Source organism: Globicephala melas, chromosome X, assembly GCF_963455315.2.
Source record: "Globicephala melas chromosome X, mGloMel1.2, whole genome shotgun sequence".
NCBI classification, from domain to species: domain Eukaryota; kingdom Metazoa; phylum Chordata; class Mammalia; order Artiodactyla; family Delphinidae; genus Globicephala; species Globicephala melas.
The window spans coordinates 110034839-110061994 of NC_083335.1; the positions used below are offsets into that span (position 1 = coordinate 110034839).

Sequence of the window (27156 nt, forward strand, 5' to 3'; positions counted from 1 at the left end):
GGGGATGACTTTTTTTTTTTACACTTCCCTCATCTCAGCTAATTGGTTGCTGAAGACCAGCTTATCCCTCACAGATTCTCAAATCCGCACCTGCCTTGTTCATTCTCACCCCTCCCCAGATGCCGCCTTCAACTCCCCCACCCAGATGACTGCAGTCTGGCTGCCCTCCCTACCTCCCTTCATCCCATATCAGTTCATCTCAGGGTAATCTAGAACATTCAAGAAAGCTACAGGGAGTCCTTCTACCTTCTGGTTGAGTTTTTATTCCACAGATTCTTAACTGTTTTTGTTAGGCTATCAAGTTAGGTTTGGTAATCTGGGAAAGCCATTCTCAGTTTTTAAATAATGGTTTTATATGCATAAAATAAAACACATAAGGTTACAAAAGGAACCATTTATATTAAAGTAGCTATCAAGCTATTTTAAAAACAAATTTTGGTATACTAATCTATGTGCACTTCTTTATTATAAATAATAAATAATTCCTTATTAATACATTAAATAACAGGGTCTCCCAGCAGGTGTGATAACTACCACCACTTAAAGGTAGCAAAGAGTGCAAACGATATCTTGAAATACCCACAGTATCTATGATGTGATGTAAAAATACGATTTGGTTGGTGTCACGTCACAGGTCCTTCTATTACTCTGGTGTGTTACGTATATTCCTAATCAAAGGAAATGCCAAATTTCAGTTGGATGTTAGTGGAAATGAAGTGTTAATTCTTTTCCACTTGCGTTTATGGTCCCTAGGTTAAACCCCACTTCCTGAGTCTGAATCTCGAGACCCTGTGAAGTCTGCTTTCTCATTCCCTGTTAACCTGTAAGCTTTGGGTCCTGCAGCTCTCCCTGTGTGGGCTGTGCACTCGGCACTGTACAGATGGGAGAGAAAACTGGCAAGTACCACATCTAACCTGAACCCTGCCTCTGTTCTTCTGTTCACATCTGTGCAGGTAGAAGAAGGATGGTGGGAAGGTGTTCTCAATGGAAAGACTGGAATGTTTCCTTCCAACTTCATCAAGGAGCTGTCAGGGGAGTCGGACGACCTCGGCATTTCCCAGGATGAGCAGCTCTCCAAGTCAAGTAAGGAAGGAAGTCCTCCCACCATGCAGGACAGGGGTGGGGGCACCCACGGGTGCCGCTCCAGCCTCCCCTTGGTTCCACTGCCTGTGCTAAGCGATTGTGACAGAAGCTCATGAATATTTTCTTGGTTATGCTGCCTTAACCCACCGTGGTTTAGTAGGTTTATCATTGTAAAGGTGTGAGGTGCATACCTTTCCCCCCAGTGCACAGATGCACACTGTGAACATCTCTGGATAGGTGACTGTCGGCCTTCATAGTCCCCCATGGATGGCCCATGTTGCTGTGCTTCCATATACTTCTAAAATGTCACTCACTGCAAGTTGATAATTATTTTTAAAATGAACCAAATGAGATTGTTAATATTTCTCAGCATCTCTTGAGGAACTTGGAGAAAATGGCACACACACCCCCCCACACACACACACCCCACACACAAATCATTGGTGGGAAGAAAGGCAATGTTCAGGACGCGTGTGTGCCAGCTCCCTTGAAAGTCTGCCAAGCCAGCTGAGGGCCCAGCCCCACCTCGGGTGAGCATGCGTGTCCGTCTGTGATGGTGAGAACGAACTCCAGGTCTTTCTCTCTCCAGGGCCTGAAGCTCTCCTCCCTCCAGCTTCTCTGCTGCCTTTTCCAGCTCATGGAGCAAAAGGTCAGGACCGGGAAACTTTGTTCTCCCAGTCGCTAACCCAACTTCCTACGTGGACGTCTGTGTATCTCTTGTGCCGTCTTGAGCCAAGGTCATGGGTGTGAATGTCGTAGAGGCTCGACTGTGTCTTAGCGGTTCGGCACTACCTGGGGCTGCAGACTTTCCTTTCTAACAAGAAGACAGCTCAGTCCTGTCAAAATAATTCTTAAACAGCTTTCTTTTCCATTTGGAAAAATCTGACTTGAGTGGTATTTTCAAGTTAGTTGTGTCTCTTTAACCAGTAGCATGATTGGGCAAATCCCCAATTTGGAGGTAAAGCCATTTCTGGAGTCGTGCTCAGGCCACCTCCCTCACTTGGTGTTCAGTGGCGCTGGCCAATTGGCTCAGTGGTTTCCAAAGTCTGGGGCTCCCCATCCCTGAACCTCATTCCATCCTGGGGTCTGTGATAGGAAAGACAGGAGGTGATTTGGGGGCAGAGGAAGCATCTTGAAGCTCCTGCTGCCTTCTCTGGTATGGGGCAAGGAGGTTCTCTGCTAACATGGGCCAACTGGTGGGTGTGGCCGGGAGGGGAGAAGGTGTCCTTGACCCCATGACAGTGGGACTTCTATGGCTTCCAACTTGCACATTAGAATTCTAACTGCCATAGTGTCTCCTTTCATACACTGGAGTAGTATTGTACCTGGTAATTGGGTCCCATAATAAGAATACTATATCTTAGGGATATGGTGGATTAAATGGGCTTTCTTGGAGGGAGGACCAGATCGGGTCATTTTACCATTATTTCTGTGGAAGTGTGTTATGAGTTCCAATAGCAATAATGTATATAAACCACCTCACCTATAGAAGACCCTCTATTAAGTGGTCACTTTCATTGTTAATCATGATGAATTCTTGGGACACAGCCAGCTAGTAAGTTGAGGCTGCTTGCACACTGGTTAGTACTGTGCTCACTGAAGCATTGTCTCTGCATTTGGAAATTACTTTGGGATTCCTGTACTCAGGCAGAAAAGGAGATCTGGAGAGGTATTGGACCACATCTTTGGGAGAACCTTGACCTCTTGTTATCCTGCCATGTTAGGTATGCTTTCAGAGCTGGAGCTCAGAGAAGTCATACCTCTTGTGTTTTTGGAACTGTTGAAATAAACTGTCTCCTCTTACTCCAAGTCAATAATGTGGACATTTGACCCTGCTTGACCCCTTAGCTCAAAGCACACAGTGCTGGAATTCCTGGGACAGGAGGTTAGGAGGCGGAGTGGAATGGTCTTCCCAATCACTTCGCCTTCTGTCACATGCTCTGAAGGGGCTGTTTCTCTCATGGAGACTGCTGTCCCCAACGCTCATTCAATTAAAACCTGCCATTTCAGAGCTAGGAGAGCCTAGTAATTCCGGCAGCCATGTTTAGTTACCACAGGAACTGTCCCTTGTCAAGGGGGTTTCTGAGGTCTCTGGAGAGGCATGTTCTCCTAACAAGGATGGATGCTTGTGAAATAAGTACATGGCTTTTGTAATCTTCCTGTATGTGCAATTAAGGAGAAGAGGGCCCATCTATTGATCTTTCTACCTGTCTGTCCATATCCATCCATCCTTCCTGCTTTCCTTCTTTTTTCTATTCTTCATTCATTCAGCTTTTACTTGGCCCCTGTTGTTACTAAGATGCTGTACAAGGTACTGAAGATATACAGAGACAAATCAGATAGGGTCCCTGTCTTCAGTCAGTTCGCACTGTGGAAAGGGGGTGCACAAGTCAGCGACAGTTCAGGAAAGCACCACACGTGCTCTGCTAGCCGGGTATCTGAGGAAAAGTGGGATACACAGGCAGAGAGAGGCCGGTCCCATGGGGATGTAGGGACAGCGGTGGTCACAAAGGGCTTCATAGGAAAGCAGATGTGATTATAATGTCCCTAGGGCTTGCTAAATTGAAATAATCCCCTGAAAGAGAAATACCATCTCTCAGTGTTCTCACAGGCTGTTCAGTAACTGTTTACACTCTGATGGTAAAATATATATAATTAGATCAGATCACATGCAGAAATTATGTATACTGTTAGGATTTGTCTACGAGGAACCTTTGGTTTTAGAGTGAATCTGCTCATTCCCTATCCCCAGAGAATGGCGTTAGTAGTTTCAGTGTACTTTACTTTACAAAAGAAACACGTTTTTGTTTTGAAATAATTATAGGGTCACAGAAAGTTGCCAAAAAACAAAACAAAACCAAAAAAAAAAAAAAAACAAACAATGTACAGGGTGGTCCCATGAACCCTTCATGCAGTTTCCCCCAGGGATAACATCTAGTATAACTATAGTAAATGCGTATTTACTTTTATCATAGAACTGAGAAAGACAAATGTAGTTAGTGCACAAAAGATATCTAGGTTTTTACTCTGGTATGAGCCGAACTATAGTTAATAAAGGTCTTTGTTAGACCAGCCCACTTAATACCCTTCATAAATTACAGTTTTCACAGAGGGTGCTTAATTAATACATGGCTATGGGGCTTCCTTGGTGGCGCAGTGGTTAAGAATCCGCCTGCCAATGCAGGGGACACGGGTTCGAGCCCTGATCCCACATGCCGTGGAGAAACTAAGCTTGTGCACCACAACTACTGAGCCTGTGCTCTAGAGCCTGCGAGCCACAACTACACACCCCGCGTGCCACAACTACTGAAGCCCATGTGCCTAGAGCCCGTGCTCTGCAACAAGAGAAGCCACCGCAATGAGAAGCCCGTGCACCACAACGAAGAGTAGTCCCTGCTCGCCGCAACTAGAGAATGCCCACGCGCAGCAACGAAGACCCGCTGCAGTCAAAAATAAATAAATTAAATTAATTAATTAATGTTAAAAAAATACATGGATCTGGGAGTAAGTCAAACTCCTAATGTTTACACCATTTTGTTAATTTTTAGAGATCCTAGTGACATCATATAAAAATCCTCTCAATTTAAATGCTAGTAGACATTGGGGGAGGTTTTTTTTAAAGACAGATAAAATCTATATCCTGGTACATATGAAGAAAACTTTGTGTACAGTGTATCCTCATACATCTCTTTGTTATACACACACACACCTACCTCTGTGCACACACTTCTTTGATATTTGTAGTCTTCACATTGCTACTTCCAGAAGGTTTTTGAGGATACTTATTCATTTGAGTTTTGTTAACCAATGGATGAATGCAATTGAAGAAACACTGCATTTTATTTATAAGGAAGTGTGCCACGACAGCTTGACACATGGTAGGTGTTCAGTAAATGCTTGCTGAATCCTTCTTACTCTGAGGAGGCATTTTTAGCTTTGAATGAAAGGTCTAAATTGCTTGAACTTGCTTTTCTTTTACCCTGATGTATTTTTATATGTGGTAGTTGGTTATGAAAATCTCTAAACTTTAGATCTTTGTTCAGGGTAATCTAATCTATCAAGGAAAGAGTTACAGCAGTTCTGTTGGTTGATATGTTGATTTAGACATTTTATTTCAAACAAGAAAATTCATTGTCAGGTAGTGGCAGAAACTTTTTGCTGTATATTTAAATTTGAAAGCATCTTTACCTTTCATAGCATTTATGGAACTTTAAAGGTGCTTTTTCAAAAAGATTTTTGTCAACTTTTTATTATAGAAATTTTCTAACGTATGCAAATCGAGAGAATAGTATGATGAACCCCTGTGTACCTGTTACACAGCTTCAGCAGTTAGCAACCTGTGGCCAATTCATTGTAATTATACCACTACACAATCCTCCCCTATATTATTTTGAAGCAAACCCCAGATATCCTATAATTTCATCCATAAATATTTCAATATGTGTCAATAAAAGAGTATCTTAAATACTGTTATCACTCCGAATTGTAATAATAATAATAATAATTGCAATTCCTCAAAGTAATTACCTATATGGTCAGTGTTCACTTTCCCCTAATAGTCTTCTATTTTTTAATGCAATTTGTTAGTTTGAATCTGCACCCAAAGAAGGTACATACCCTGTGATTGGTTGATATGTCTCAACTCTCTCTGAATCTCTAGATTCTTCTTCCATGTTGCCTTTTTTCGTAGCTACTTTTTGCTGAAGAAACTGAGGTCCTTTGTGCGTTACTTTCCCACAGCCTGCCTTTTGCTGATTTCATCTCTGCTGTGTCGTTTACTCTATATTCCTATAAATTGATAATTGGATCCAGGGCCTTGGTTAAATTCAGGTTTGAGAGAGAGATTTTTTGGGGTGGGGGGACAGAACTGCTTCATAGGTGGTGATGGATAGTCTATCTGGAGGCTCATATGTCTGGCTATCTTTGGTTTTGAATATTAGCAGCCACTGATGATTATCACCCAGATCTATGCACTCATTAGGGCTTGCAAAATGGTACCCAAACAGGGAATTTTTTTAAAAAAGAGTGAAATGGGCTCCCATGTAGCAGATCAATAGTGAAAAAAAATGTTGAGTAAATTAGGTTTTTAAAAAACAAAACATCCAAGGGTTTGCAATAATTGTGCGGGCAGGATCTTATGTTAGGGATGGAAAGGAATTGAGAGCTCATCTAGCCTGGTGTCAGATGAGAACACTAAAGCCCAGTGAGATGAAGTCCTGGGTGTGGCCTCGCTTCTGAGTGATGAAGCCAACATTACATGCAGGCCTTCCTGCATATAATTTGCACATACTTTGGTATTGCTCCCATTACGGCTTGTAGTTTACCCTTTCACGGAGCATCTGACAAATTTCAAATCTGAGTACAGTTTAACTTATTTCTTCTTATGATCACAGATTATGATGAATTAATTACTTTTTCAGTTATAATTTTGCACATGCGAGTATTGACTAAATGGTGTGAAATAGAACTAATTACAAATTATATTGATATTATTGCATTAAATTATAATCAGAAAATATCTTGATCTCTAAGATTTATTTGGATGTAGAGGCAAAGAAATCCAGATATGACTACTACCCAGTTTCAATTTCATACATACTTTGCTTCACATTTAAGATATAAATGTGACTTTCCTGTTTCCAACATCCTTTTTATATTATTTAATTTCTTAGATTATAAAATAATTCTTGTAAAACTAAAAAGTATTCCTGTTTTCTTGTTTTAAAGAAAAACATCTTTTAGCTGCAGAAACATTTTAAGCTATTTCCCATAGTTTTCAGTGGGAGAAGGTTTGCAGTTTCTTTCTATAACCATTAATAACCATGCTATTTAAGTTTGAATTGACTTTATTTTCCTAATTCCTTATGTTTGAATTTTAGGTTCAGATACTTTAGTGACTCGTCAAGTGAAGGCAAAGATGGAGATGGCCTTTTAAAACTTAGGGCAAACCACTCCCATGATATGGAAACATTTTATTTCATTAGCTGTAAGAAATGGATTGCTTGTGCCCCTTGCCTATAAGAGCTAAAGCCAGGCTGGCACCCCCCACCCACGCTTTGGTGTCTCTATACTTTTTAATATTAAATGTTATTTGTTTTGTGTATGAGGTTCTGTTGGCAGTGAAGAGCAATTAGCAAATTGATGAAATAGCGTTTCAGGCAAAATTAGATGCTAGCATAAGCATATGATTTTGTGTTGAAATTTTAAAATGCTTCCCTTTTACAGTGTTTGCTGCCTTCAAGTACTAATATTTAATAGTGACAGTAGAATATTCCTCCCCCCCCAAAAAAATAAACAGCACTCATATTCATGGACTTTCCAGTTGCCCATCTCTTCTGTTCTCTAGATGGAACGTGTGTGTCCTCACTCACCCCCAGCCCAGGCTCCATTTCCAGTCCTCTTGCTGCCAGTGGACGGGGCGGGGGGTGGGTATTTTGCAGAAATGCTTGGCCTTTCAGAGACAGCAGGGCCATGTCTACCTCAGTGATGCTCAGACTTGATCCTGGGGAAGAAGAAAGGGAGGTTCTCTTGTACTTGGAGGAACTTTATTGAAATACTGATTCCTTTTTCTTCCTTTTTTCTGACATGAAAAGGACTGCTGCCATTCAGTTCTGGGGGGCCTGGCTCACAAAACAGCTGTATTCCTTGGGAGTAATGTTACCTTAGTGATGGAAGTTAGGCAGAATAAAAATTCACCCAAATAAAAACTAGCCACTGTTACTTGCTCCACTTTGCCATCAAAGTCCTCAAGAGCTACAAGTCTAAGGAGAACATGTGAAACACTTGTTTCTTTGGATTATCCTTATGTAGCCAGTGATTTGAATATCTAAGTTTTTGCTTTAACTGGACAGAGCACATCTGTCAAAAAGGGCAGATTTCAAAGCAGTGGTGTACCACCATGTCTGCAGGACACAGAAATTGGCAATACCTGATTCCATTTAATTTGTTGATCTGATCATTTACAATCCCTTTCATGTTATTAGGAGTGACATGGCCCAGAAGTTTACACGATGGTCCCTAATGGAATTTCCCATTTTCCTGAAGAATGTTTCTAAAAAGTTAGACAAGTTGCTCTCTCTCACTCAGTTCCACTCTCTGTCTCTCTGTAAATGTAGCCTACCTTTTCATCCCTCAGACTTATTATGAGGGAGCTATGTAACTGGCCTCCAGTTCGATATTCAGCTCACAGCCGTAATAGGACCTATTTTTTGCATAACTTAGAGTAATGCATATATTAATTGAGCTTGTCTTTACCAAACCATTTTACCTGCTGATGGTACTCTCTGTAGGGTGTGTGTGTGTGTGTGTGTGTGTGTGTGTGTGTGTGTGTGTGTTCACCCTCAAACTGGGGCAGAGTGTGTGTAGTCTATGTACTTACTCGTGGTTCCAGAGAGATTTGGGCTTTAGCCATGTGTCCAGTCTTATGCTATTGATAACCTCTACTTGTAACAACAAAAAAGAAGATAATTTGCATTTGACACTGGGTGAGTCCTATGTCCTCATGCTTAAGTACAGTCTCATGACTGATATGGCAAAACCTCAATTAAGATGTTTCAGGAAATAGGGTTTTCTGGTGTCTTTGCTGCTAAGCAGAAAACCCCTTACATTGACATGGAAGCCACGATTGGTTTCAAACCTCATTGGTGAAAACCCCCCTCTAGAATACTTATACATTTTCTTGCTTCAAGATACTAAGAACGAAAAATCTTTTAAAAGGGATTTTGTGCCTTGTTTAGACTCTTGGGGTCATGAATATCAGTTTGTATCATACTGGGCTCTAGGGGTAGAAGATAAAGGCTAATGGACCAAAATCTATAGTATGTTCGGGTCACACTCTCCAAAGAGAAGAATGAGTTAACTAAGGAATCCGATTGATTGGATTTCCTCTGGTTGAGGTTTTCCTACTCTTGAGGTATAATGTTGAAGTGGCTTCCAGGTTTAAATTGGGCATAATCCACATGCCAGGCATTTGCAGAGGTGAGCCCTAATGCCAGTGCTCATTGCCATCATGGTTGCATGGGGACTTTGGGCTCATTCTGTAACATTCTTAAGTTCTGCCTAATGGTTTCTAATTAATTTTGTGGATGAAGCTCTTGCAGTGGATTCATTGAAGACAAGTTCAGTTAAAGACTCTCCCTCTTCCTTCTTTTGCCATCATTTGCTCCCCTTCCCTCTCTCTTGTTTTTCTCTCCCCTTCTCTTCTCTCATTCACTGTCAGGAAAGACTACCTTTGAAGGGACAATTCTGTACCGAGCTGCACCGGGAAAGACGGAGGGCCACAGACGCTATTACAGTGAGTGACCTTAACAGCAGGAGGCAATTGTAAAGATAAGATCTGGGTTCTTGTGTTTTTTGATGCAGCTGCACTTTCCTGAGCTGCTCATGCTTCTGCCAAGTGTCTGTGAATTTCTGATCCAAGGACATGGACTTATTTGCCTGCGATAAGTGCCGTCTCCTTGGTGTGTGCTGCGGGAGCATTCCCATCACCAGCCCCTGGCGCTGTCTTGTTTGCTTTGTGCCTCTGTCATGTGTGTGACATGCGTGCATGAACCATGCGTGCAGAGAAAGGATCAGTAACATTGGTCATGGCATATGTGTTTGTACCAGTATCTCTGCGCCTCTGGGGTGGTGTAAGGTGGCTTCCTGTGGAGATGTCAGCCTCTCGTGGTTATTGCTTTTACTGAGTGGGTCATTGGAAACCAATAAGTCATTTCCTCATTGCGGGGTTCAAAGAAGTAAGATTTTGGTAAGAAAAGTCCGTGCCAGAAGTGGTATTTTGCTTTGCGCATTCAGCCAATCACCACACGGCAGACTTCTTTTGGCAGGACCAGTGTGTAGCCTTTTGTGCTGTGAAAGAAAGCTGCCAAAAGTTGAGGGGAAGGAGATGAATGAGGTTAATGAATGAATCTCGTGAAGTTCGTAGAACAGTCCTGCCACACAGTAAGCACTACACGTGTGAGTGTAAACTTGAAAATAAACAAAAATGGCTCACGGCCTGGAATATTAAGGAAATTACTGGCAATGACTTTTGTGTAATTTGGCCAGTTATATGAGCGGCCAAAGCAAACTTGAGGAAGCTTTGTTCTTTTTTCACTGCGAAGGAAAAGCATCCACCTTAGTGTGCACGTACACACATGTGTACATAGAGACGTACACACAGTGATGAAGGAGAAGGTTCACGCGTGAACACCGGAGCCACACGTCTCAAACTGTCTGCAGTGAAGTGTATTTTTATTTCCATTCCCCTGCGGACAGACATCGGGTACTGCTGGCTTGCCTTCACTGCGCATGCGCTGCACCACCCGCCCCTCCCAGCAGGAGCAGGCAGACAGATGTTGGTCTGTGCCCTGTTCACCCAGACGCGTCTGTTGGCCGCACGTCCGGAAGTAGCACCAGCGCACACTGCTATAAGCATTTCCAGACACGGACACTTTCTGTGCTTGTCTCTCTGTGTACCGGGAACGAGCCCTTCATGATCTTGGCTCCAGTCCACAGACCTCACTTTGGGTTGCACTGCCCTCGAGTGTCACCTGGCATTCCGAGCACGACACAGGGATAGTTTACATAATAGTGTGTGTTATGAGCACCAGTGGCTAAAAGATACAGCACCAAAAAATGAAAAGCCACCTTTCTTTTCCTCTGAAGGGAAGGAACTAGATTTTGAGTTATTTCGTCAACCCAGATATTCAGACATTTAATTTCATAGTACTTAAGAGTGATAGAAGCAACCTACCAGAATATCCAGAAGAAAAATCTGCCATGTGTTTCCTTCCCAGCCCATGCTTGTGTGGTTGAATGACCGTGCAACCTTTCCCTGTGTAACATAAAGAGTATTTCTCACAGTGATTAATATGATATTATTAAGATGAGCCCGGAAGGTGGCAAATCCCTAAAACCAGAAGCTCAGTGAAATCAGGATGGCAGTGGTTGAAAATATTGTGTTTCTAGCTAATGAGGTATGATAAAAGAATCCTTCAAATTCTTCTCTTTGAAGAACTAAAACAGACTTGCCCAAATCCATTTGCCCTGCTGCCTTCTGCTTGTGGTGCTGGTGGTGGTGGTGGCGGGGAAGGGGAGCAGTGATGTTTTCTCTTCACTAACCATTTCTTTATTCCGCCCTCAAATGCTTCTTTCCAAACCAGAAAAGAATATACAAGCCATTTATCACACAGAAAAAATCCATACGGCAAAATGAGAACATGTTAAAGGGGAAATGACACAATATTTAGACTCCAAAATTATATCTCCAGCAGGGGTATTTCCAAAAACAATGAACAGATAAACACACGAATGGATAGCTAATCCAGGGAGGTTCTCCATGTTTGCACACTCGCATCCAGTCCTGTAAACTGGAGCCGACCCCCTTGTTGTGGGCTGTTCCTCATTGTTCTGCCCTCTGTTCTTGCTCATAAATGCTGTTCTTTAGTTAATTAAAATGTACACCAGGCATCTTCCTCCCCACCCCCTCCTTTTTGGCTTACAAATACCATTTTATTGAAAACAGCAGCAACGACAAACACAGCCATTGTTTAAAGGATTTGATTTTGAAACTTGTTAGCAATTTATAATGACCTTTCTATATTTTTCTGTTTTCATTTAACAGTTTCTTCCTGCACTGAGACTTCTTTATTTGAATGACTTCAACATTTTGTGACATTTTATGTGAGCAATTATTTGATGTATCATTCTTATGTACTAAGAGGCCACCTTACATGTAGGAAGATAATGCACAGTGTGGCTAATAGAGAACAAAATTTGATGGTATACTTTCATCCCAAGGGCATCATTGTCATCAGGAGACACATAGTCAACGTTCAGGAGCTATTCTACACATCTAGAGGCTTTTAGAGACAGGCTTAATGGCACTTTCCATAAGATATCCTTTTAATCCTGCCCTTTGATGGCATGACTAATGTACTGACCATCAAAGTAAGAATGTACACCCAGAAATTAACTAGAAACAGGCTCTTCCTTTTAGGAACATGATTGTGGGCAGAGCCTGGGGAAAAAAAGAATCTGGGGAGGTAAGTGTCCGTGTTGTCTTGCTGATATCTATTTGATGACTTCCAACTCATGCCACCAGAGGTCAAAGGAAAGGTGTCATGTCCCCAGTGTTCTTCTTTGGAAAGGAGTTCAGCTCTGGGGAGACGTTGGTGTCAGAGGAGGGAGGAAGAACTGTAGGCTTGGGGGATTCTGGCCTCCTGGAGGGCAGCTTCCTTTCCCTCTTTAACAAATATAATCATCTTGCCAGTGAAAGTGTTTCAATGTCAAGTTTGGTTTAATGCTTTCCTCGAGAAACACGTCTGCGTGCATTTATTCCTTGTGAAGCCATCCAAAGAGATTTAATTCTTTGGCAGTCATAATTTTGTGTGGTTTCTTTAATTGCTAATTTGTTTAAATGGCTTTTAGCTTTACAGTTTCCCTTTAGGAAATGTTACTTTCATTGCTAATTGCTAACTGACGTGAGTCATAGAAATGGGAGGTACAGTATGTGGTACTGACTAGGTGGGGAGGCGAGGAGGGGGCGGGAAGAGTTGTTATTGCACAGACTGCAGCAAAACAAATTTGGCTGAGAACCAGGCTCTGGCTGAAAAGAGGTGAAATGTCACATTTACGAAGAGATCTGCTTTGAAATTAGATTTCCTGAAAAGTTTTGATTCACTTCTTAAAATTAAAAGCTGGGCACGGAGGGTGGGAGGGAGACACAAGAGGGAGGAGATATGGGGATCTAGGTATATGTATAGCAGATTCACTTTGTTATACAGCAGAAACTAACACACCATTGTAAAGCAATTATACTCCAATAAAGATGTTAAAAAAAAAAAGCTGGGGGTGGGGAGATGGAACAAAACTCAGAGCCGCCCCCATGCAACATATTCACACGCTAAACGAAAAACCGCAGTGCAAGTTATCCCATACCCAGTGACACTTGTAGCAGTGGTTCCTGGCTGGCTATGAAGTGCTTCACGGCTATGGCTGATTTCTGAGCTCTTTCTTTCCCCGTCCCCGCTCTTGACAGGTTTAAGGGAAACCACAGGCTCCGAGAGTGATGGGGGTGACTCGAGCAGTACCAAATCCGAGGGTGCCAACGGGACAGTCGCAACGGCCGCAATCCAGCCGAAGAAAGTTAAGGGAGTGGGCTTTGGAGATATTTTCAAAGACAAGCCAATAAAGCTAAGACCAAGGTCGATTGAAGTAGAAAATGACTTTCTGCCTGTGGAAAAGGTATGTTCGACAGTTTCTGTTTTATTTCAACGTGATGTTGTGTATCCAAAAGTACCTTGTAGGGCTTGGCATCTACGGCTTCCTATGCCTCTTCTGAGGTTTCATTGTCCTCGTGTGCAGCTCTCCTTCTATATAGGAGCAGCTTTCCTCGAAAGGCTCATGCTCTAGTTTGCTGTTGCTTTTCTTACTGATCTCTCGATGGAACGTTTCTCAGGATGACTTTTCAAATAGACCGGCCCTTCTGTATTTCCTCCTCAGAAAAGCCACTCCTGCCTGGACCCAGCTAAACACATAACCTTGGTACTTTTCAACCTCTCTTCTATCCTGGTAGGTTTCTCTTGTGATTTGTGCTTGGGTGTGTTGACTGGTTCTGCAGTAGAGAGAGGGGTTGTGTTTTTTTTTTTCTCAAGGTATTTGGTGGAAAATGATTTCATACTACTGAAAGGAAGTCTCCTGCATGTGTGAGTGACAGAGATGGCCCTCGCTGTGAATCCCTGAGTTGTTACCATCAGGAAGCTGGCTGTTTTCTCCTGCCCCTGGTTCTGGGTTGGCGAGAGGCGGACAGCGTGTTGCTGCTGAGTACACGGTTGCCAGAGCAACACACCCAGAGCCATTGTGCTTGTGGCTGTCAGTGACGTCTACTGTGGTACACTTTTAAGCATCATAGCCTTGCTTAGGATTTGATAAATACTGTGGAGTTTTCCAGATTGTAATAAGCTACACTCGTGCTGTGCTTAAAGAATGTTTGTTAATTTGATTTAGTGCTGAAATTTTTGCTTTGACGTTTGTGCCAGCAGGCTTGGGGGATGGGGGATGGGGCATGGGCAAAATCTCTACTGCAGGTTTATCGACGGCTTTTAAATGTTTTTCATTTCTCTGTCAGATGAATTTTTAAAAGTTGCATCATCTTCTGCAGCTGTAGAACTTCCACCCACCTCCCTCCCGCCATCCAGCAGCAACCTTGCCCAGTGTCATCATGCATTAGAAACAGAATCGGGAAAGGAAACTTTTTGGACCCTTAACACCCTTAGAGATGAATAAGGCAGAAAGGGCAGATACTTAAAAAGGAAGGACTGTTTCACTTAAACTCTTCTTTTGTGGAAGCTTCTCTAGTCGATTTGCTATTTCTCAAGATCTGAAAACTATCTAGTTACTGTCCCAGCTTGTGAGTTCATTTCTGCTTCACATGGTCACTTTCAGAGTCCCATAAATGTTTACAAAAGAGCAAGTTCCCATCTTAGAAAGGAACGATGAATACAGTTTTTCTTCATTTTATTCAAGTGGTTGAAATGAACATGACCATTGACTCAGTCAGCAAACAGTTTATTCCTTTTGTTCGTTTTATGATTCTCAGTCTTATTCTTCTCTGTGTAAAAGGACGTTGTGTGTGTATAAGTTTCATTATTGCTATTAATAATTGTCTTAACCGCTAATAATAAATTGGGTTGTTACTAAGAGAAATATCAGCGACAAATATAATACTCCCAAGTTTGTACCTCAGCACACTTCTCCTCTGAGCTCCACAGCCACGTGTCCAACTGCCGTCTTGAACATCTCCACTCGGAGGTCCTAAATTCTTAGCAGCTTGTCCAGACCTGAACTCATCCTCGTCCCCCGGAAACCACTCTGCCCACAGCCTTCCCCATCTCAGGTGAAGGCAGTACCACTCCCCCTCCCATGACTCAGAAGAAAAGCCCTGGGGTTGTCCCTGACTCCCCTCTTTCTCTTACATCCCATGGCTGATCCATCAGGCAACCCCATCAGCGCAGCCTCCGAAGTGTGCCCAGCACCTGCCATGGCTCATCACCTCTGCTCTCCCCCTGCTCTCGCCATCGCTGCAGTGGCCTCCTAATTGGTCTTCTTGCTTCTCCCCTTCCTCCTACGGTCTAGTGTCAGTACCAAAGCCAGGAGGGTGATCCTTTGAAACCCGAAGTCAGGTCATGCCACTCCTCCGCTCGCACACCTGTAGAGGCTTCCCTGTGAACCAAAGTGAAAATCCACCCTGAGTCCCAGGAGCTGGGATGACCTGCCTCCCATTGCCGCTTGGACCTCCTCCCTCACTGTTCTCTCCCTGCTTGCTCCATCCTGGCCCCCTCGCTCCTCCTCAAACATGCCACGCACGCTCCCACTTGGGGGCCTTTGCCACGGTGGTGTCCTCTGCCTGGACACTCTGTTTCCACCTGCCCACTGTGGCTGCCTGCCTCTCCTCCCTGACGCCTGCTCATTCTGAAACCTGCCCCCTTGGCCCATCCTGCTTACTTGCACTGCATTTTTTGTTTGCCCTAGCATGTGCCCCCTTCTAACATGTTTATTTTTTATTATGTTTATTCTTTGTTTTGTTCACTGATGTATGCTATGTGCTTAGAACAGTGTGTGGCATATAGTAGGTGCTCAGTAAGTGTTAGTTAAAGGAATGATATTCAAACTATATTAATATAACACTTTAGAGATTACAGACATCTATAAAATGAGGGAACCGGGTGGGATAACAGTTATATAGTTGGAAATATAGTAGTTGTACGGTTCACTGCACCTCTGTGAAACAGAAGATTTATTGCATTGGTCTTAGAGACAAGAAATGTTAACTTCATCAGAGTAATATATTTATGTATGGCATGTGTATGCATCTTGATTCATGATTTGTTTGCAGAATGAAACCATGGGCTGGCAGCTCCCTTAACCTGCTTCTCATTGTGAAGCCTCTGGGGAAAACTTAAACTTCCCAGCCTGCTTTACTGGCTGCGGACAATTTTTATAGCATCTAAGAGGATTCAAAACTCTCTCCACCCCCTGTTGTTGGCGCCATGGATAGTTACGTAGATTTATGGATCCATTATGCTATTGCACAACCTGGCATGGGAGCTGATGAGTGTGATAATGTTTTACTTGTGTACAACCTGGTTCTCATCGCTTTTGAGATGGTTTTGTGTCTAAGATTTATGTTTAAGGAAGGAAGTTTCCTATGAGAGTTGAGCTCGCTGTTTCGATTTTGCAGAAGCACAAACTGGATCTCATGTGGCGGCATCTGTGTTAGGTGAAGCCGAAGCAGGTCTTCCACTCAGGCTGGGGCAGTTGACCTGTTCACATGACTGGTTTGATAACTCGCATGAGGGAAAAAAGGTCTATGATCATTATTAACAGCTGCAAGCATCCTAGTGTACTTTCCGTTCAAGTTTGCGAAGTTTTGAGATCCACTTTTCTGAGTCAGTTGAAACTTTTGTGCTTCCTTTCCCTGTGCTTTAATCCATATCGCCCTACCCAGAGTGGTTGAATGCTGATGGTTATACACCAGGAGAGATACTGGTGTATCTGTAACACTCCCCCGACCAACAAGGAAATAATTAGTATTCTTGCTTCTCTTACTGAGCTCTAAGGAAGGACCCCATTTATGAGTCTTTTTAATGCTACCAACCTGATATGCCTGTGAATGATGTGTTTAATGTACCATTTAACTGAAAGATTTATAGGTGAAATGATTTAACGTCTGGGATTTTGCTTCCAGTAATTTGGAAGGTGGAAGAGTAGGTGGGGCACAGAGGAAACCAGGTTGGTCATGAGTTGATAATTGTTGAAACTATGTGGTGCATACATGGGGTTCAGTACACTGTACTCTATTTTTGTATATGTTGGAAACTTCCCTTGACAAAGGTTAAAGAAAAAAGAAAAGAACCTTGGAGAAAAATGTACCATTTAAACTAAGCCCAGAGGTACGTATGTGTTATATCAAAACAGTGGAAAATACGTTGTGGCTAAAGATGAACCAAGTTAAATATCATAAGATTTTAGAAGGGCATGGTACCATTGTCCTAGCTGATTGACCTTGACAAAGTCACTTAGCCTCAATTGAACCATCTGTAAAATGGGAATACTCTTTATGCCTATCCTACCTCATAGGACTTTTTTAAAATGCTACATAGCTGAAAATACTTGGAAATTGTAAATGTAACTCATTTCAGCTAGTATTTGTTCAGTACTCACTATATGCTCGGCACTGAGGATACAGTGGTAAACAAGACCAGGTCACTGCCCCTCAGGGAGCTGCAGAAAAGTAAACAAGCAATAATAATACAGTGTGGGGAATGCCGTGGCCAGGCTGAGAACACAGTACTGTGCGGTAGGAGCCCTTGGGCATGGCAGGAAGTAGCGAGTTGTTAGGGAGGCTGGAGAGTGTGTATTCATGTGTGTGTACCTACTTCCCACAGGAAGTGGTGTTTAGACCTGTAAGAAGTGATGTTTTTAGACCTACAGGAAGTGATGTTTAGGCTGAGAACCATGGGTCCAGTACACATTCATCAAGCAAAGGAGCATAGAGTTGTCAAGGTGGGAAGAGCAACATGTATAAATGCCTCGAAGGGAAAAGGAAATAGCACAGAGCATGTGTCGGGGCTCCAGCAGGAAGTGGGGAAAGATGAGAATGGAGAAGAAAGCAGGGCCCACATCAGGAAGGGCCTGGTGAGACTTGTTAAGGAGTTTGGACTTGACTTTGAGGGCAATGGGGAGCCATCAATGGGGAGCAATTCTCAGTGAGAGAGTGACATGATCACATAGGTGGTTTAGAGAAAGTATTCCTAGCTGCAGTGGGAGGAGTGGATTACAGAAGACAGGATAACTAGAGTTCAGGGGAGAAGTTAACAGAAACTTGTATTAGCTCTACCAGTAAATCCCCGTCCTCAATGTAGATTCTAAACCAGTTAATGAGTCAGTGGATGGAGAATCAAAATATTATTTTTGTTCACTTTTTCAGTATGGATATCCAGTTGACTCAGCACTGTTTATCAGAAGGATCATCCTTTCTGCAGATCACCTGTTTATCAAAAAGGTCACCTTTGTCATAATTTAAGTGCTTGTGTATGTGTGGGTCCATTTCCAGACTCTCTGTTCTGTTGGTTGGTTTGTCCCTGTGGTCATTCTGTACTACCTTAATTACTGTAGCTTTGTAGTCGGTCTTGACATCTGGTAGTGTAAGTCCACAGTCTTTATTCCTCTTCTTCAAGATTTCCTGTGTTGTTGTATTTTCATATAAATTTTAGAATCAGCTTGTCAATCCCTACTTTCTTACCCCCACCCCCGCAAAAAAACCTCCTGGATTTCGAATGGGAGTACGTTAACTATAGATACTTTTGGGGGAGAAATGACACCTTTCCGATCTATGAGCATGGTATATCTATTTATGTAAGTCTTATTTTACTTTGTAAAAATTTCTCAAGTTACATATTTATGATTTGTACACCTTTCTCTACCTATGTTATATTACAGTGTTGTTATTGATGAAGGCGAAGTTGGAAGATATAGATTAGTGTGAGAGCCAAATGGGCTTAGCAGTTGATCTCCAGAATTAGACAGACTCACCCACCCAGTCTCAGCAATGCTGGACTCGGGCAGACCCATGTGAGGTAGAAGGGCCAGCTCCTTGGGGAACAGCAGAGAAGGCCAACTTCCAAGAGGAGGAAAGAGAAGAGCTGAGCTAAGCATGCCCAGTTTATTTTTCCTAAATTCACGTATCAGAGAAGTCATTTCACTCTCCCAGGAGAAAGTGAATAGGGAGATAGAGAGTTCCAAGAGTGTTCAGTTCTGCCCAGAGGCCAAGTGTGTCCAGAGAGTGTCCATTTGGTCTCCCTTTTTTTACATGGAAGGAAATATCAAGATAAGACAAACAGCTTTTCTAACAGCTTTGAATTATTATCATAAATGTTTGGGGGAAATATTTTAGAGATAGAATCAAGAAGTTTGATAGTATGTGGGAGATAAAGGAGAGGAAAGACTTGAAGAGGATGCCTTGGGTCCTTATCGGTTAGAGAACACTGGAGGAGAAAGATATCTGGGGAGGAAGGTCATGGGTTCAGTCTTAGACTAGCTGGATTTTGAGGTCCTTGTGGAACCATCAGGTGGAGGCATCCAGCAAGCAGTTGGATAAATAAGTCTGGTGATGGGGAGAGAACTGTAGATGTAGGTATTGGAGTCATCCACCTAGAGATTGGGTTGGGAGACTGTAAGAAGGCAACCCAGACAGGACCTTATTCTCATGAATATGGCTTATACCTTGTCTCCCAGCTGTGGACCTGAGAGAGAACTTCCTCATCAGGCTGCTTCCCTGCAATCCCAGCCTGGCCTCACCCTTTTTCTGAACTCCTTCCCTTTTCATGAGTCACTCAGATGATCACTCCTGGCCAAATACTCCGGGAAAGGAGTGTCAGGTATTACACGTGGGTGGGTAAATTCCAGATGCTCAGGTGAGTCCCAGGACCTACCTAAGCTAATATGTCTTTATGTAGAATAATCCTGGCTTTCGGGCACCAGCTTATTCCGTGCTTAAGTGCCCTAGGCACAGCTAATCTTGGCCCCCTTAATTATTGAGAAAAGCAGTCTTTTTGGCCTGGGCTCTTCAAACAGCCGTATTGGAAAAGATATTTTTCCAGATTGGTTGTTTGCTCTATTGGAGTCCCTACAAAGAAATCCTTCAAGAAGTTCCATGATCTTCCTGTCTTAGTTGATTTCCATTAGTGACTTCTGATCTCTGTCTCTTGAAATGATTCTGTTTTCTTTCTCTGTTTTCTACTATGTTCCACAACTAGACATTGTGTTTGTGACAGTTGCTTTTTCAGCTCTCATCATCTTGAATCTCAGTTATAGAACCACAGTCATCCAAATTAATGCCTTTATGATATCAACATTGTAGCTTTTACTTGTAACAGAGAATTCAAATTAAAATCATATATAAATGAGCTACTAATCAATTTTTTTAATCAGCCAAATTGCAGCAAGAGAAATTCTAATATCTTCATATGTACCTCAGGCAGTCTTTTTATCCATACTAGTAAAAATTCGTCAAGCTGTATACTGATGTAAAATTAAAACATGTAAACATTGAAAGTGATGATCTTAGTTCCTTAAAAATGAGAGATTTATGTCTCTAATCCTTTGAAGACTAGAAATAAGCTCTGGGGAATCCCAGAAGCTAATGATACATACTTTGACTAATGAAACACAACTGGATCGAACCTTGACATGATTATCTGAGACCTATAGTATTGGATGTCTCTCATAGTGGTTGAAAGATAAGATTTTGTGACATCTCTTGAGCAGTTGAAAGACCCGTGATTTTTAAAGAGCAGGTGGTGTTGAGATGCCCACTGGTCACCTGGGCTGAATGAGGTGTCTGGGATTTTCAGACTTGGGTTTATGTGTTATCTTTCCTTATCTAGGAGAAGTGAGGAGAGGGCCGGTGGTAGGAAAAGGGAACCAGAAATAGTATACAGGGTTACTGTTTGACCTATTAGGTACTGTTTACTGTTTTATGTATGTTTGATATATACCTTCTAAAACAATCAGCATAGTGTATTTTATTTTATTTTATTTTTTTGTGGTATGCGGGCCTCTCACTGTTGTGGCCTCTCCCGTTGCGGAGCACTGGCTCCGGACGCGCAGGCCCAGCGGCCATGGCTCACGGGCCCAGCCGCTCCGCGGCATGTGGGATCTTCCCGGACCAGGGCACGAACCCATGTCCCCTGCATCGGCAGGCAGACTCTCAACCACTGCGCCACCAGGGAAGCCCTGTTTTCTTTTTCTTTTTAAAATCAATTTATTTATTTATTTATTTTTGGCTGCGTTGGGTCTTCGTTGCTGCGCGGGGGCTTCCTGTAGCTGCAGCGAGCGGGGCTACTCTTCGTCGCAGTGCGCGGGCTTCTCACTGCGGTGGCTTCTCTTGTTGCAGAGCACGGGCTCTAGGTGCGTGGGCTTCAGTAGTTGCTGCACACGGGCTCAGTAGTTGTGGCTCGTGGGCTCTAGGGCGCAGGCTCAGTAGTTATGGCACACGGGCTTAGTTGCTCCGCGGCATGTGGGATCTTCCCGGACCAGGGCTCGAACCCGTGTCCCCTGCATTGGCAGGTGGATTCTTAACCACTGCGCCACCAGGGAAGTTCCAGCAGCATAGTGTATATTCTATGAAATGTTTAATTGCAGCCAGATGGTCACCAAGAATCACATTCCCAGGAGGCCTTAAAATTGTGTTTTTAGGAATATAGTTATTAAGCATGCTGGATAGACTGCCCAGGTTCACATCCCAACTCTGCCTCTTCCTGGGACAAATTACTTAAGCACTCAATGCTTTAGATTTCCCATCTGTAGAATCAGAATAACAAGAGAACCTGGCCCATATGGTTGTTAGGAGGATTAAGTAACTCAAAAAATGGGTAAAAGTGCCTCGTGTAGAATAATCACTAGATTAACGTTAGTAGTTATTACTGTTGCCCTTCTGGTTATGAGAACAGAAGGAGTGTCTATAAATAGCAGTGCAGTCTCCGGGATCATTTCTTTAACTTTTTATTATGGAAATTTTAAAACTCAGAGAAGGAGAAATGCATTTTGCTCCGTCTGTGGTGGCTGTTTGTTTGACATCACCAAGTCTTCAGTATTGGCCATTGGGGAGCAAGTGCCATGCAGAGGATTTTAGGGCAGTGAAAATACTCTGTGTGTATTCTGTATGATACCATAATGATAGATACATATCATTATACATTTATCCAGACTCATACAATGTACAACGTAGGAGTGAACCCTAAGGTAAACTACAGACCGTGGGTGATAAGGAGTCAATGTAGGTTCATCAGCTGTAGCAAACGTACCATTCTTTTTTTTTTTTTTTTTTTTTTTTGGCGGTACGCGGGCCTCTCACTGTTGTGGCCTCTCCCGTTGCGGAGCACAGGCTCCGGACGCGCAGGCTCAGCGGCCATGGCTCACGGGCCCAGCCGCTCCGCGGCATGTGGGATCTTCCCGGACCGGGGCACGAACCCGTGTCCCCTGCATCGGCAGGTGGACTCTCAACCACTGCGCCAACAGGGAAGCCCCGTGCCACTCTTATGTTGACAGCGGGGGAGGCTGAGCATGCAAGGAGGCACAGGGTATCTGGGAAATCTCTGTACCTTCTTTTTCTTTTTCTGTGAACCTAAGACTGCTCTAAAAATAAAGTCTTAAAGAAAAAAAAAAGAAAGTAAGTGCCATGATTTTTGAGCTTGTCTTTGTTAGTCACCATTGTATTTACAGTTCCTTGGAAATCATTAAAAACTATAGTTGGCCTTCAATAAATATTTTGTGACTGGATGCATAAATATGTTTTGTCCTAATCCAATCACAATCATAAAGGAAGACTCATTCTGTTTGGGGTCTGCTTGTAGTCTGGCTATAGATTTCCTCTTCCATTTGTTCATTAATTGGCTCGTTCCTTCATTCACTGAAGCTTTATTGAATGTATTTTATGGACCAGCAGTGGCAGCTCTGGAATTTCTAGATAAATGAGCTAAGGAATGGCAATCCATTTGGAAAGGGATTAGCTAGGTAGCATGTTTGGAGGCTGTATTAGCATAATGTGTGCACATTTTTCGCCTGGCAGGTTATTTGTTTGCGGGGGGTCTGGTGTAGTTAATTGGAATGGAGTTAACACCTCCACTCCCACATCACACCTTGGATCAGCTGTCACATACAGACCTCTCATTTAGCGCTTCAGATTGTCCCTGCATGGGAGAGAAGTGGGTACGTATTAAAAGTGATTATGATGCAGGGGGAAAGGACCAGCAGAGCTCTGTCCAAAGCATCAAGGAGGATAGGGAGGAAGGAGCTGCTCACTTTTCCTGGAGGTCTAGAAGGAGGGGATGGCTTATCAGGAAGAACTTTTCAAGGAAAGTGTTATTTGAGCAAAGTGTTAAAAGATAACTGGGGATTCATGGTACTGGCAGTATGCACATGGGCAAGGGGAGAGTGTGGTGATGGATGAGGGCTGGGTTTGGCTGGCCTGCAGGGGACTTGGGGGCAGGGAGTTGGAGGGGAGCCTGACCCTCTTCCCTTAGGTCTCTGCCAGCCCACTCACTAGCTGCACTTCTGGGTGGGCTGGCACGTTGGTGGAGGGGTTCCAACGGGCAGTGTCATGATCAGATTGGCACTTTAGAGAGAGAACTGGGGAGGTGCCAGGCAGTGTGGACTAGAGATGGGAGAGGAAGTAGCTGGGAGAGTTGCCAGTCCCGGGGCTCTGTGGTTGATGACTAATTGGCTTGGAGCTCTTGTAGCTAGTAGCTCTTGGAAAGGGGCAGATGGGCCCACCTCATGCACACTCTTTGAGTTGGGCCGCCGTAGCCTGGGTTGGCAGCAGAACTGACAGAAGAGCCAAGTTTCCTTTCAAAGAAAACTCTTTTGTGTATTATGGAAAGCAAAAAGCCAGGAGTCAGCATTCAACTATCTGTGTTCATAGCTAGGCTAAGGATAAAGAGATTAAAAAAATTAAGCTGGGAGGGCATTGTTAAATACATATATATTTATACACACTCATGAACATCATCATGTGTGTCTATAAATCACATAAGGTATATTTATTTATGCATATATACATTCAGCAGGCTCATCTTCCTAATTTGTTTTCTAATAAACTTTTAACTTTAGAATAGTTTTAGATTTATAGAAAAGTTGTGAAAATAATACAGAGTTCCCACATACCCCACAGCCAGTCTCCTCTGTTGTTAATATCTTACATGAATATGGTACATTTGTCACAATTAGCCAATATTGCTTACACGATTATTAACCAAGATCCATCCTTTACTCAGATGTCCTTAGTTTTTACCTGAAGTCCTTTTTCTTATCCAGGATCCCATCCAGGAGACCACAGTACATTTGCTCGCCCTGTCTCCCTAGGCTTCTCTTGGCTGTGACAGTTTCTCAGACTTGCCATGTTTTTGATAACCTTGGCGATTTTGAGGAGTTTTGTAGGATGTCCTTAAGTTGACATTGGTCTGATGTTTTTCTCATGATTAAGACTGAAGTGATGGGTTTGGGGGGAACCACAGAGGTAAAGTGCCGTTCTCATCCCATCAGATCAAGGGTACATGATCTGAACATGACTTCTCACTGTTGCTGTTGACCTTGGTCACCTGGCTGAGGTCTCTCCACTGTAAAGCTGGTCTGTTTTTTCCCCTCTTCTACATCAACTCTTTGGGAAGAAGTCACTATACACGCCTCACTCTTAAGGAGTGGGGAGTTAAGCTCACCTCCTTTAGGGCAGAGTATCTATGTTCGTTGTTTGGAATTCTTCTGCACAGATGATTGTCTCATCCCTCCCATCCTAATTAGGTTTTGATAAGGTGATTTCTTATCTGTCCTCTAAATTCAAAATGCTAATTCTCTGGCACTTGGATCACACTTGCCATTTTCAGCCAAGTGACATTTCCCACATTTGTTTTCTTGTGTGACACATAAACAGATCTATGTGTTATTTATCCAAGCAGATTGCAAATTTCTTGAGGACTGGGACAGCATCTTATTCAAAGCCCCTTACACGCTGCAGGTGGCTAATAAGTATTGAATAAATGGTTTTTAAATTAGCTTAATTTAAAAACTAACCATAGTTAATAACTAAAACTGGTTATCAGAGTCTCTGTACATGAGAACTGTGGTAAGGTGAGGATACTGTTGACGTGGCATCCTGCTTTGTGAAGTGGTCCTGAATTTGTAATAGTAGCTCATAGGCTGCTTCCTGTGTGCCAAGCACTTTTATAAACACTTTACATATATTACTTATTTAATCTTCCAGACAACCCTGTATCTTGGTGCTATTATCCCCATTTTCTAGATAAGGAAACTGAGGTGAACAGAGTCCAAGTAAGTTGCTTAAGATCACTCAACTAGGAAGTGGGCCAGCTGGGATTTTGATCTCAGACACCCTGCGTATAGAGTTTTGAACTCTTAACCACTGGGCTCTGAATTCATTACAATGGTAATTAAAATGGTATCTCATGTGGGTGAAAAGCAAGATTGCTATTCAAACACTTTATTCCGATCTGTTAGGTTACTACCAATGACATGGCTGGCAGCAATCTTGCTGTTTTTTTCCTAGGGGAAGTGTTTCTATAAAGGCATGGCTGCTTTTCCTTCTTCAGTTTTTTTCTTTTTTTAGTGAGTAATTTTTGTGTGGTACAACTAATTTTATTTCTTTAAAATACAGGCACTTTCACGATGGGCTTTTCGTATACAAACCATATTTTAGACATCTCTTGCTTCCCATCACAGTATCTATTGAAAGATAGGGGGCTTTTTATTTTCTCTCTGACGTTTTTAACCAGAAGTGCTTGCTGGGTCCTGCCAAATAAACGCTCCTTGAGTGTGTTCCTTGTGCGAGCGGTCACACCTGTGGGTCCGAGGAGGCAGCCTAGATTCCTGTGGCGACGTAGGCGAGGAAGGAAGACTTTTCTCGAAGCCACCCAAGCCATGAATCGGCCCTGGCTTCCTGAGCCATAAACAAATGCGAGCTTTGTTCTGCCCGTTGCTCATTTGGTCCCAAGTATGACTCAGGGTTAGGCTGGGTCCTTCAGGCTCCATGCCTTTGGCTGTTGGAAGGAAGTGGGAGGCTTCCAGAGTAGTTCTGGGACCTTTTCAAACTGAAGAGAGGAGGCTGCCTGCATGATGGGAGAAGAGGTATTTCTTTTTCTTTTTTCTTCTTTTTTTTTTCTTTTAGAGATGGAATAAATTCTCTTAACTTGTATCTTATCTATACTGTTCTGTTAACAAGATTTGTGATGGGTTTGCATTGGTAGGTTACAATGAAGGGGTTACCAGCGGGGACCCCCCACAGAGGGGGGCTGTGGATAGGCTAAGGAGCAACCTATAACGTGGAGGATTATTTTCTCAAGTCAAATGTTGCGCTGGAACTATTTAGCTGTTTTAACCAGCCCCCCACTTTGGTTAATCCGGCCATTAATTTTTACAGATGTTTCCAATTTCTCTGTGTCTTGGGTTTTCATGTGCTCATACTGCAGAGAGTAATTTGGATGGGCAGTTTGCACAAGCAGTAACTGTTACCCCATGTCACTGAGATGTTTAGCAATTACAGATGTTTGTGCAGTAAACAAATCCAGCTTGCTCTTCAGGTTAGCTTAGGAGAGAACACGTCCATGCAGAGCGCGCCAGCTGTGGGGCATTTCACTCTTGGGGGGCATGGACGTTGGAGTTTTCCTTGCGAATGGAGAAGCTGTGAGTAGTGATTTCTGGGTGCTGTTGAAGTGCTTTTTTATTGAGTTAAAGATATTTGGCTAATTTTGCAGTCCTGGACATTTGTATTCGTTTGCTCATATACAGAGTAAAATAGAGACACTAAATTATTTGATTCTCTAAAAGCTTGCTAGTAATAGGTGCTCTGCTTTCTCTCTGTGAGTTGTTCATATTTGTCTACCTAAAAGCAGAAGTCTGTCATTTTCCAAACACAAAATAAAATTCCCTAAATAAACCACAGGGTAAGTAAAGCTTACAATGCGTCATATGTCTTCCACATTCCTGTTTCTTGTTGCAAAAAAAATTTTAAGGGGAGAGTTGATGGTATCTGTAAAATATATCTATGTCTTTTTCTGTTGCCTTTAACTTATAATATTTTCAAATTTTCAAAAAAAGGAAAATAGCATGACAGAAAGGAAACACATTGTTTTAACACATTATTTTAAGAGTAGGAGGACTTCTTGAAAGTTTTTTGAATGGTGTCTGTTGCTTGCCTAGAAGGGAGCAGTTGGCTAAAATAAAAATATATTCCTCTGAAGTGGCTTGAGAGAATTTTCCTATTGAAAGATATCTGAAACTTGCTGATTGTTATTATTGCTGGGTGTCACTGACCTGAGTTCTGAAAAGTAAAACACAGAATTAGGTCCTTATATGCACAATTCAGATGGTGACTCTTCATTTGGGAAATGAGTGAAGGCTTGATGGAGTGTAACTTGTGAAACGTGGGAGTCTTGGTAATGGCCTCTCTGGCTCCATCAGACTAGGGCCTGGAAATGGGGCAGGAAGGGTGGCCCCTGCAACCCTTAAAGTTAGTGACCTGTA

At 42.8% G+C, this 27156-nt stretch overlaps 1 protein-coding gene across 12 annotated transcripts in view; it reads left to right on the top strand.

Moving 5' to 3' along the window:
* SH3KBP1 (SH3 domain containing kinase binding protein 1) overlaps positions 1-27156 on the top strand; it is a 345587-nt gene that overhangs the window by 190916 nt on the left and 127515 nt on the right. For 6 of the 12 annotated variants that reach the window (XM_060292550.2, XM_070044699.1, XM_060292546.2 and 3 more), the window contains 4 exons: positions 954-1083; positions 1673-1732; positions 9302-9376; positions 13103-13308. In XM_060292550.2, the coding sequence (XP_060148533.1) occupies positions 954-1083; positions 1673-1732; positions 9302-9376; positions 13103-13308 (471 nt within the window). Of the gene's footprint in view, positions 1-953; positions 1084-1672; positions 1733-9301; positions 9377-13102; positions 13309-25633; positions 25762-27156 lie in introns of those variants that run through there. The other 6 variants (XM_060292553.2, XM_060292547.2, XM_060292554.2 and 3 more) reach the window with 4 other exon arrangements.